At 37.7% G+C, this 11,870-nt stretch overlaps 4 protein-coding genes across 4 annotated transcripts; 2 read left to right on the top strand and 2 right to left on the bottom strand. All coding sequences in view use genetic code 12, as the record gives it.

Annotated features, from left to right (window-relative positions):
* Nucleotides 1-1,236: 1,236 nt before the first annotated feature.
* Nucleotides 1,237-1,578, top strand: KGF56_001756 (uncharacterized protein; the record flags this gene model as incomplete). The annotated part of the gene is made up of 1 exon (XM_049322912.1): nt 1,237-1,578. One exon carries the CDS (start codon nt 1,237-1,239, stop codon nt 1,576-1,578), a length of 342 nt encoding a protein of 113 aa, XP_049181185.1.
* Nucleotides 1,579-2,009: 431 nt separating this feature from the next.
* YHB1 (Yhb1p) lies at nt 2,010-3,206 on the bottom strand (the record flags this gene model as incomplete). The annotated part of the gene is made up of 1 exon (XM_049322911.1): nt 2,010-3,206. One exon carries the CDS (start codon nt 3,204-3,206, stop codon nt 2,010-2,012), a length of 1,197 nt encoding a protein of 398 aa, XP_049181184.1.
* Nucleotides 3,207-5,713: 2,507 nt separating this feature from the next.
* Nucleotides 5,714-7,921, top strand: KGF56_001754 (uncharacterized protein; the record flags this gene model as incomplete). Its single annotated transcript, XM_049322910.1, has 1 exon — nt 5,714-7,921. The coding sequence occupies one exon, from the start codon at nt 5,714-5,716 to the stop codon at nt 7,919-7,921; it is 2,208 nt and encodes a 735-aa protein (XP_049181183.1).
* An 85-nt stretch (nt 7,922-8,006) lies between these two features.
* On the bottom strand, nt 8,007-11,618 carry KGF56_001753 (uncharacterized protein; the record flags this gene model as incomplete). Its single annotated transcript, XM_049322909.1, has 1 exon — nt 8,007-11,618. A coding segment is annotated over one exon (3,612 nt), but the record flags the coding sequence as incomplete, so codon positions are not given.
* Between the last annotated feature and the right edge of the window lie 252 nt (nt 11,619-11,870).

The raw sequence follows: 11,870 nt of genomic DNA, 5'->3' as shown, positions 1-11,870 counted from the left end.
ATTTTTGGTGGTTTCAAGGAAGAAGAAGAAGAGGAGGAGGAGGAGGAGGAGGAGGAGGACGGGGACGGACCAGGGAGGAACAAGGGATGTACTATACCACTTGGTAGCACTTAGTAAATATAGAAACCGAATAAAGCCGAGTAATTTTGATTAATTTCTCTCCAAAAATGAGAAATTATTATAATCTATTTTTCTTTTCTTAATAAATGTTGAAAGGAGGACTTGGTTTACTTGTGGAATTGATCTTAAACAAGCGTTTGGCAATGGTGTCGATAATTTATGACTATGTCTTTTGTAAAAATCACCAAAGTCACCAAAACGTTCACCTTCTTTTGTTTCCCGTTTGTTCACCTTATTTTGTTTCACCTTTGTTCACCCTCTTTTGTTTCCCGTTTGTTCACCCTCTTTTGTTTCTCCTTTGTTCACCTATTTTTCAACTTTTGTCTATATTCTGCAGTGTTCTCTTTCTGGCCAATATAATAATTTTCTACTTTTTTTTCTGGTCCATTAAAAAGAACTTTAAAAAGTTTCAAAAAGGGATAAATCACCAAATAGCCGAACTTGAAAAACTAATAAAAACGAATAGATTTTGTAAGATTGGAAAACTGTAACTAATCGTGGTGGAGAGTAGAGATTAGGCTCACTGGAAGTTTGGAAATTAAAGGGAAATTCTTGATTTTTTATTCAAATGGGAGTTGGTGCCCACTCTGAATAACCAAAGTAGAGAAAGCAAACTTGAAGCAAACTAGAAGCAAGCTAGAGGAAAACTAGAAGCAAGCTAGAGGAAAACTAGAGGCAAACTAGAAGCAGAAGCAGGTAAAGCGGCAGGGTAAAGCAATGTAAGAGTAAGCAGCGTTTGTAACACCCTTGTTCTACATATACCCTTCCTTTTTTTTTTTCATTTCTCAACTCTAATCCTCTATTCATTCTTTATGGTTTCCATTCTTTTACCAACAAGCGAGAGTTAATACCCACTTTAATTGGTAAAAAAAAACTCTCACATACAACTAGTTTGTTATTTCCTTCTACATTTGTTTTTGTTTTCTCTGTAAGTTAACGTGTCTTCAACAATGTTCTGTTTGAATTGCATTTTCTAGACCTTTTCCCAAGGCCCTCTCCTTACTTTTTTTTTTTTTTTTTCCAATACTTGGTGAATAAATTTGTTTTTTTCTTTCACCAGTTGGAAAAGTAACCTTCACTCAATTCCATCTTGTTGACGTATATATCCTACCCCTAATGAAGCATATAACTGAAGAATTCTCTATAGGCGATTCTGATTATACAGCAATAATAACTTATGACAACAGCGTGCATGAAAAGGCACCAATAACAATCTATATAATAAACCAACAAGATGGAAATAACCCTATTATGGGTGACTACATATACACAATAGAAAACTCTTCAACGTATTTAAATAAGGCATCTGATGGAGTAGATCAATTGAAATCATTAAATCAACATTTAGTTGAAAAATTGAAAGTTCCCATATATTTGTCAGTTAGTACCAGCACATCTTTTTCAAATGTTGAGATGTTTCAACAAATAATGAGAATAATTGAGTCATCAAGGCGATGAAAATTGTCTGAAAATATCCATGTACAAAGAAGCAAGTTCATGCAACGAACCAAAAAAACAACAACAACAACAACATAAGTTAGCAAGAAAGGGAACACTATAAGATCAGATATTCTTTTTTGTCCTTCATATACTTTCCTAAAAAAAAAAACCAAATGGGACCTACCACACTCTCTATTATTATCATGAACCAAATGGTACCTAGCATTAAACCACTACCGACTGATAACTTCCACACTCTCTAAAATGAGAGGCCAACACACCAATGCGGCTCAAAAAACCAAAAAAAAAGAAGCAAAAGTATCCCTGATCACGTGTAGATACATATATATCCCTACAGTTGATGCTCTTCTATAAGAAAATAAGTCATAAATTACTACTAATCAACTTTTTAGAATATGTACCTTCTCTCCTTCCTCTTTTACTATTTCTCATGGGTCATATGGACCAAAGTACTCCAACTTAACCTCAGTACCCTTCTTACCCAAATACTCCTTGATAAACTTCATGTATCCTCTTGGTCCTAATAAATAAACATCTTCTCCATTTTCAGTATACTTATCTAAATCACCAGTTTGAACAGCTCTTTCATATACTTGAGCACCTTCAATACTATGTTTCCCACTGTATGCCCCGTCGAAAAATTCAATAATTTCTAATTTACCTGGGTTTTGCTTACTCAAATCTGACAAGAAAGGACCAAAAGCTCTTGAGTCATCAGTTCTATTTGAATAAAGCAAAGTAATTTTTTCACATCCATTTGATAAAGCAGCTTGCATGATCGAAATAAGTGGAGTAATACCAATACCACCACATAACAAAGTCAACTTTTTAGCTCCTTCGGCATCGTAAATGAAATTACCATTTGGTGGAGCAACACGTAAGATATCACCAACTTTCAACTGTTCGTGTATATAGGTAGATACAACTCCGCCAGGTAATTTACGTACTGAAATACGATACTCATTATTTCTAGGGGGTTGAGATATGGAGTATTCTCTAGATTTTTCAAACTTGGCTCCTGGTGTCATCCATCTAATACAAACATATTGACCTGGTTTAACTGGTGCAATTTCGCCTCCATCTACAGGGGTGAAATAAACAGATTTGACTTCTGGACACTCCTCGATCATCCTGGTAACCTTAAACTCCTTAAAATTATTCCATGGTTCTTTTTTAAACTCATTGGCCTCCAAGTCAATTAAAATGGCAGCCAAATTTCCATAAGCAATGCTCCAGGCCTCAATAAACTCTTGAGTGGCAATTTCAGCCGGCAATATCTCCTTCATAGTTTCAATTAAACAGGATCCAACAATTGGATAATGTTCAGCTTTAACCTGTAAACCAACGTGTTTCGAAACAATCTGTGCAACAAATCCCAACAACGGAGTCAAATCTTCAATATTCCTTGCATAATTTAATAAGGAGTATGCAAGTATCCTTGGCTGTCTCAATAATTTTTGATCAGTCTCGTTGAAAAATGGTTTGACTTCATCGTACCCACCAAGCATTCGTTTATAGAATTTAGCAGTTAATGTCTCGCCTGCTTGTTCCAAGATAGGAACAGTTTCCTTGATCAATTTGATCTGGTTTGGGGTCAATTCCTTTTGTTGGTATAATTGGGTCATTTTGAAAATATGGTTATAGTTACAAGTTACGTTTATGAAACATACAAAACTGTTTCTGAGGGTATAGTTTTGAGTGAATCTGTAACCTATTTATAGATAGAAATAACCATTTTAGTTTCTCGGGGGGGGGGGGGGGTTAGGAAGGTAAGTCAATAAAAGGTGTGTTTCTTTAAGAGTGAAAAATCTCTCCTGGCGGTTTTTTCGTTTGTTGGTGTGCGGTGCTACCAGTTGCTAGGTCGAGAGGTCGCCGTAGGGAGTCGCCCATGGGTCGTCCTGTGGCCCTGTAGAAGCAATACCAGCGGACAATAACTCTGAGTTATTGGAGTAGATATATAGAGAGACTAGACATGTGAGACTAGACGAGTGAGACTAGACGAGTGAGACTAGACGAGTGAGACTAGACGAGTGAAACGAGTCTAGTCAAAAGAAAAGAGAGCAGTAGATAGAGAAAGAGAGCAGTAGATAGAGAGAGTGTAGATAGAGTGTAGATAGAGTGTAGATAGAAAGAGAGTACAGATATATACTATCGCGCTTTGCTCGATAGTGTAGAAGTAGATGTTATTGGTAGTGATTATTAGAGTACTATCAAGTTTGAGTCAAATTGATGCAAAAAAGAGACTAGATGAACAAAGTGAATCCAGTAGATGAAAAGCAGTAGATGGATAATGCCGATAGAGTGTAGATAGAAACTAATCGAAAGAGAGAGACCAGTCTATAGAGTGTAGATAGAAAGAGTGATATATACTATCAAGCTGTGCTCGATAGTCAATAGAGAGAAGAGAGAGTAGATATAGAGGGAGTAGATAGAAAAGAGTAGATAGAAAAGAGTAGAAAGAAACTAGTTAAAAGAGAAAGAGACTAGTCGATAGAGTGTAGAGAGAGAGTTATATATATATATATATATAGAAAGAGAGAGTTTCATATAGAGAGAGTTGTATATATAGAGAGTGATATATATATACTATCGAGCTGCGCTCGTGGTATAGTGAGAAAGTAGAGTAGTGTTGTTTTCTCGTTTTACTGGATGGTCCATAGAAAGAAGAGAGAGAGAGACTAGACGAGAGAAACAAGTCTAGTCGATAGAGTGTAGAGAGAGGGTGTAGAGAGAGTGTGTAGAGAGAGTGTGTAGAGAGAGTGTGTATAGAGAAACTAATTTATAGAGTGTAGATAGAGAGAGTAGTATACAGACAAATACTCTATAGAGAGAGTAGTAGATCAATAGTCTATAGAGAGTAGAGTAGTGTTGTGTGCACGCCTTGCTGGAAAATATATATAGAGAAGGGAGAGAGTAGATATAGAGAAGGGAGAGAGTAGATATAGAGAAGGGAGAGAGTAGATATAGAGAAGGGAGAGAGTAGATATAGAGAAGGGAGAGAGTAGATATAGAGAAGGGAGAGAGTAGATGAGTGAAACGAGTCTAGTGGAAAGAGTGTAGATAGATAGACAGGGTACAGATATGCTATCTTACTGGAAGTAAAACGCTTTACTCTATGCTCTAGCTCCGTATCAGCTAGTCTTGTAGAGATATAAAACCAAGCGCTTTACTCTCTGCTTTAGTTGTGAACGTTATTCTACAGCACTACTCTATAGAGATAAACTCTTACTCTCTGCTTCAGCTGTCCATACCAACTAGTCTACTACTAGAGATACAAAGGCAAATTGTTTATAAAAAATTTGGGCTTTTTTTTGCTAGTTACTCTTGACTATCGAATAGGTTGTTAATGCAGGAGCATATACACTAATAAAGTATCCACATATAAGCATATAAAGTATCCACATATAAGCATATAAAGTATCCACATATAAGCATATAAAGTATCCACATATAAGCATATAAAGTATCCACATATAAGCATATAAAGTATCCACATATAAGCATATAAAGTATCTACGCTTCTAAAGTATCTACGCTTCTCAAGTGTCTACGCTTCTAAAGTATCCATCTAGTACCCCATTTACATCTACTTGCTTATTGCATTCTTTACTTGTGTTCTTTGTAAAAAAATCTCAACTGTTAACATCTGTTTATAATCATTTTCGACAGTTTCAAAACAACTAGAGATTCTACTGATATACCTCTATATATTATAGCCTCGATAATTGCTTAACATGAAATACATATTGATGTTAAACCAATCACTTACCGACGTCTGGTGGATCACAAAGCAATATTGCACCGTTTTATTGTACAACTGTTTAATCGATTTGACCTTGCCATTGCATTCTCGTAGCATTTTCCTAGTACTCAACGTAACATCTTCGTAGCACCTTGGAAACATTCGACGTACCATCTTGGTAGCATTCGACGTGGCAATTTTTTTTCTGGCTCGAAAAAAATTGCTCTGCTATCGCCCGAAAGATTACGTAATCGACTTCTAATCGAAAAAAAGAAATAATTTTCATAACAGATATGACAAGATAACTATTAATAGTTGAGATATAGGATAGATTGGTTTGCAATTGCACCCCCCAGATTGGTTCGAATTGCACCCGGATTGGTTTTGATAATGTCAGAAAAAGAGCCTTTACTAGAAAAGGCCAACTTTGGTAGCTTGAGTAACTTGAATAATGAAAATGAACCAAGATTTAAATGTCCAGCATTGTTAAAATCATTTCTGTTTAACCCCTTATTGAATTGTTTACCACAACTCAGCAAGCATGGTGAGGATGAACAAGAGGAATTTGAGTATATTGAATACTCCGATGATGATATGGTATTGCCCGATTTGCCCTACGTGGAGAATCCCGTTATACTACCTAATTCAAGGCTAACTCAAAAGGAAAAATTATTTGAGTTAAGAAAGCTAATGAGAGAATATGGCATCGGGGTTTACATCATCCCTTCTGAAGATGAGCACCAGTCAGAGTATACCTCATTGTCCGATAAGAGAAGAGAATTCATATCTGGTTTCACAGGAAGCGCCGGCGTTGCTATTGTCACCCTCACCAATTCTGACACTTTACAAGGCCAAGCCTTTTTATCAACAGATGGTCGTTATTTTCTTCAAGCTGAAAGGCAGTTGGACTCAAAGTTGTGGAAACTAATCAAGCAAGGATCCAAAAATGAAAAGCCCTGGACAGAACAAGCAATCGAATGCGCGGTGAAAAATCCATTCAGCAAAACTATCTCTTGTGATTCAAGAACAATAAATCTCGTTATTGGACAATTCTTCCAAATCAAACAACATTGTGCCGATTTCCGGTTCCTTCCTTCATCACAAATCAATCTAGTTGATGTGGTTTGGGGGGATGAAAAGCCAAAAAGATCATTGGATCCAATTTACCATCTTGCTTTGAAATACAGCGGCGAGCATACTAATGATAAATTGGAAAGAATTAGAAAAATTATGAAGGAAAAAAGTGCAATGTACTATATAATCATTGAGTTGGATAGCATTGCTTGGCTATTTAATTTGAGATGTGACGGCGATATCCCTTTCTCACCTGTATTTTTCTCATATGCAATAGTAACTTTATCCTCAGTAAAGTTGTATGTCGAAAAAGCTAAGATTGCAAAGGAGGACAAAGTTTTGGAAAATTATTTATCAACTATTAAAGGATTGACAATAGAGAGTTACATGGAGTTTTATAAGGACGTTTCAAGGTTGAAACCAACAACAAGAACAATGGCGATGCACTCTGAGTCAAACTCAAAGAAGATGATAATGTTGCCAGCAAAATCATCCACTGTTTATGCCTTGTATGACATAGTCGCAAACTCATTTAGTCAGTCACAGATTCTACATGAGTCAGTAATAGCTAATATGAAAATATTCAAAAACAAGACGGAGTCGTTTAATGCAAAAATAGCTCAGTACAAGGATTCGCTCGTTTTTATACTATTTGGCTCATGGCTTGAGCACCAGCTTGTTAGAAAAAATGCAAAAATTTCCGAGTATGATGCCGCATGTAAGATGTATAGTCTCCGAAAAGATATGCCCAATTTCAAAGGGTTGAGCTATGAGACAATTTCGCTGACAGGAGCAAACGCCGCTATTATCCATTATACTCCAACAAAGGAGAATAATCAAATTATTGACCCAAACAAAATCTACCTACTCGACTCAGGTGGACACTATTTAGAGGGAACTACGGATATAACTCGTACTTATATGTTTGGGTCTCAAAATCTTGTATCCCAAGATTATAGGAAATACTACACTTTGGTTTTGAAAGGACATTTGGGAATTTCAATGGCCAAATTTCCCCAGCATTCTACAAACACGGGAACTCTTCTAGATGCATATTCTCGACAGCCATTATGGAACCACGGTTTAGATTTCAATCATGGTGTAGGGCATGGAGTGGGAAGTTTTGGTCTCGTACATGAAGGGCCGCTTTATATTTCACCTACTACAGTTGGCGGTTCAAGCCAACTCGATTTGTTCCAGCCTGGAGCCATTGTCACGGATGAGCCAGGCTTTTACATTAATAACGAAGTTGGATTTCGGGTGGAGAGTGAACTAGAAGTGACAGAACAAGATAGTTCTTTTGGCAAGAGTAAGGATGGACGTAATTTTTTGGGATTTGATTATTTGACAAAAGTACCGTTTTGTAACAAGTTGATCGATACAAAATATTTGACTCCGATTGAGGTTCAGTGGATAAATGAATATCACAGAGATATCCGAAATGAATTTGCTCAAAAACTTCTTGATTTGAACAACAAACGAGCTTTCAACTGGTTGATTAAAGAGACAGCGCCAATACATTAGATCTTTGTCTTTTCTTTCTTTTTTTTTTTTAATTTTTTTTTTTTAATTTTTACATCTTCCAATCTATACAAAATTGTCAACAGTTTCAAGTAGAAAAGAGTTTTGGGAATCCAAAGCTTGAAGAGTTGTTTCGCTCATGTTGAGGTCTTCTAAATGCTTTGGGCTTTAAAAATGTTCCCGGCTCCTTTTTCATTCGCAATATATCTGGTTCAAGATTGGATGTCACTTTGTGAGAAATAAAAGGTGAAGTACGCGGAAGCTGTAAACTTGGCCTAGAGCAAGTCACATCTTTGATACTTGATGTATCCATTTTTTTGGGGGGTTTCCACCCTTGCAGGGCAGTGATTAATTGTACGTCATTATTAACTTTGACGCGTTTTGAATTGTTAACAATCTCAGACAAGTGCCGTTTTGTATCATTGACCGGCAACGATTCGGAAAGGCGTTTTTCCTTAAAAGAACTGAACCTGATATGTAGCCGCTCCAAAACACTTTTGACTACTATCTCAATCGCCTCCAGCACTTTTGTCTGGCTAACTTCCAACAGATTGTTATCACAATAAGTCAAGGATATAGAAGCTACCATAGCTGCAGTTGAAATTATTTGGGCTGAAGTTTTATTACCGCCTGAGTCAAAGTATAAAAAGTTGAAAATGTCATATATCGGCTTTAAAAGATTTTCATCTTGAACTATTTTAAGCACGGTTTTATCCTTGTCACCAGTGGCAGTCGAGTTGCTGTTATCAAGCTTATTGTCTACCTCACTCTCTGGCCTCTCTTCATCGCAGTTTGGTTTTAACAGGCGCTTGGCTTTGCGCTTTACTATTTCATTTTCAATCCAAGCCTGTTTTTCGCTCGTTTCATCAATGCCAAACTTTTTATTTGCTGTTTTTAAAACCCTCATTTTCAATTCGTTATCTTTGTTTCTCTCAAAATTCTCCTCTCTCCACCGCTTCTTTCGTTCTCTATTTCCAAGTCTTGTTCTTTTCCGCGACTCGGGTGAATTATTCCGAAATTTATCGATGACGGAGATGAGATCAGACGTACATGTGGCCGAGGGTGCGAAAGCAACAATTGCATTTAACGTTGAGTTGCACACAGTAGACAAGTATTCTGCTCTTTCCTCCACCAAATTCTCTACTTCTGGTAAGAGAGCATTATCAAATTGATTCAAAAAGTTTTGCAAAACAAACTCCGCCTTATTTTGACTAGGCTCACCCTCCAGATACTTCCTCAAAAAAGTCAAAGCCAACTGGATTGAAGAAAATAAGTTTTTGCGCTCGGCTGTATTATATCCAGTCTCAAAATGGTCAATAGTCAATGGCTTTTTGAAGATTTGCGATAGAAAACCACCAGCAGCAATTTCCTCCGTTATTTGTCGGATAGCAGGGAGAATTTGGGAATCTGCCAACTCACCACTATTTATTTTGGAGGTCAACGAGTTCATTACTAAGGATATTTGTGATTTTATATCGGAGTTTGAAAATATCGATTTCCTAGTTGTTGCTCTTGCTGTTGTAGTTATCGTAGATGTTGTTGTAGTTGCAGTAGATGTTGTTGTTGCTGCAGTTGTTGTTGCTGCAGTTGCTGTTGCCGTTGTTGCTGCAGTTGTTGTTGCTGTTGATGGTGATGTTGGTGTTTTTGTTTTTATTGGGGACATTGCTTTTCGAGAGTCATAATAGACAGTAGGCCTCAGTGTCGTTTGAATTGGAACCAGAGTTGAGTTTCCTTGTAAATTATTTTCAGAAGCTGGTGCTTCTAGATGAAGTGGTTCCGGTACCAGTGTCAGTGTCAGTGTCAGTGTCAGCGCCAGCGTGTTTGACTCAGATATTTTCGTTGACAGTTTATTGTCAATCTTTTCATTTATCGGAGAATCTTTCTTTGTGATATTAGTTTGGTCAGTACCGCCAAGTTCAAGGTGTGACTCCATCATAGTGTCACCAATCTCCAATTCTGAAAGAAGCTCGTTCGAGTTTTCTGCTGCCATTTTTAGAGCCTCTCTTAAAATGTCATTCATTTGTAACAGCTCCAAATCAATCGAGCCTTGACTTTGCAGTGAAGAGGATACTCCCTTTGGTTCAATATCTGTTGTACTCTTTTCAAGGATTGCTTTCTCCGCATTCTTCCAATTTGCATTTTCGTGTATTTCATGTTCTCGTTGCACTTTTGTAGCTTGCTGAACAGCTGCCGTTTTGGAGGTGGTGTCGAAATGTTTTGAAGAGTTTCCTAAATTTTTAGATATCTCATTGACTGAGTTATTAGTAATTATCTTGTTATTGTCTTTTTGGTTAGGATGTTGTTGTTGTATCAGAGTCGAGTATAAATTAGATGATTTTTCTGCATTTTCTGCGGCATGCATTGCAGCTTTGAATGCATTTGAAATTGCATAATCAATATCTTCGCTGTCAGTGGGATTACTTTTCGACGTTAGTAATACCTGTTTCAAAGATTGTGCAATTACTTCACTTAAATCTTGATCATTGAACTTATTCTCTAATTGGCCAGTAAGAGTAAGCTGCAGGTTGACTTTGTCATTTTTATCAAAGGCTGTAATTGCATCCTTTTTATTATCACTCTCGCGGAGATTTTGGGCCTTCGAGAATGAATCACCGTTGATATTGGACTGAGATTGCAACAGCATAATTTGTGTAAATGCGTCTCCTATGGCTGCATCGAGATCCATATCAATACCTTCTATGCTGTCGGTATCATTGTTGGTGTTTGATTCGGCAGCATCATCGGAAATTGCCAGTCTCAGAATGGTTTGTGTATCAGAAGCTATATGTGTTGGAGTAAATGGGTTGGTTTCTTGCCGAGAGATACTTCTCCCACCATCATCATCGCCACCCTTTCCGAAAACTTGGTTCAAAGCAGAGCCAATCGCATCCTCCAAACTATCATCTAAACTATCCTCCATATCGGGTTCCTGATAGCCACCAGCGTGCTTGCTTGGAGATGTTGCTTCGTGCAAAGTTAGCTGAGAATCAGTTTTGGTAGACTGTAAAGTGCTCTTCTCACCCCTTGCTTCTGTGCTTTCATCAATATCATGAGACTTTTTTTGCGGCAGACCAGCATGTGCTTGGAAAAACCCACTTAAGGCATCTCCAATAGCATTGTTTAGTTCGTCATCAATATCGTTTGAGCCAGCACTTGGAGAGCTTTGCGAATGAGATTCTTTTTTCTGGGGGGGCTCCTCACCTTGTGTAGGGGGAGTGTTGTTCTCACCTTGTGTAGGGGGAGTGTTGTTCCCACCTTGTGTAGGGGGATTGTTGTTCTCACCTTGTGTAGGGGGGGTGTTGTTCCCACCTCTTGTAGGGGGAGTGTTGTTCCCATCTTGTGTAGGGGGGGTATTGTTCTCACCTCTTGTAGCAGTGTTGTTCCCACCTCTTGCAGGGAGAGTGTTGTTATCACCTCTTGTAGCAATATTGTTCTCACCTCTTGTAGCAGTGTTGTTATCACTTGTTAAATAAATAGTTTGTTCATTTCCAACCTTGCTTTCCTGCATGTCCGTCTTTTCACCACCACCAAATATCCCTTCTAGCGCACTAGTAATAGCACCCTCAAGATCTAGCTCAATTTCATCAGAGACCTTTTCCCCATCACCACAACAAGTGCCCTCTGTCATTGGCACTTTGAAATTGTAATATCCTAGTGAAAAATGGCCAATAACAATAATAACAAGGTGCAATTTTTTGCCCTAAATTATCGAGCAAAAACTTAGAGCTGTATCAAACAAACCTACCAACAGTTTAAAGCGCAATTTCTCCCTCTAATGCTCTTTACTTGTACCGTTATTGTTTGAAAACTGGATAACTTTTCAGATAATATCAACATGGTAGCGTTTTGGACCAGAGATGAGTTGATGAGTTGATGAGTTGATGAGCTGATTTTCCTTTTTTGGACCAAAGAATGCGGCTCAATTCATTCTCTACTACAAGCCCCCCCCCCC

This window comes from Candida oxycetoniae (assembly GCF_023343755.2).
Source record: "Candida oxycetoniae strain CBS 10844 chromosome Unknown scaffold89, whole genome shotgun sequence".
Classification (NCBI taxonomy): domain Eukaryota; kingdom Fungi; phylum Ascomycota; class Pichiomycetes; order Serinales; family Debaryomycetaceae; genus Lodderomyces; species Lodderomyces oxycetoniae.
The sequence above is the reverse complement of the archived record's forward strand: the minus strand, read 5'-3'. Positions and strand labels throughout refer to the sequence as shown.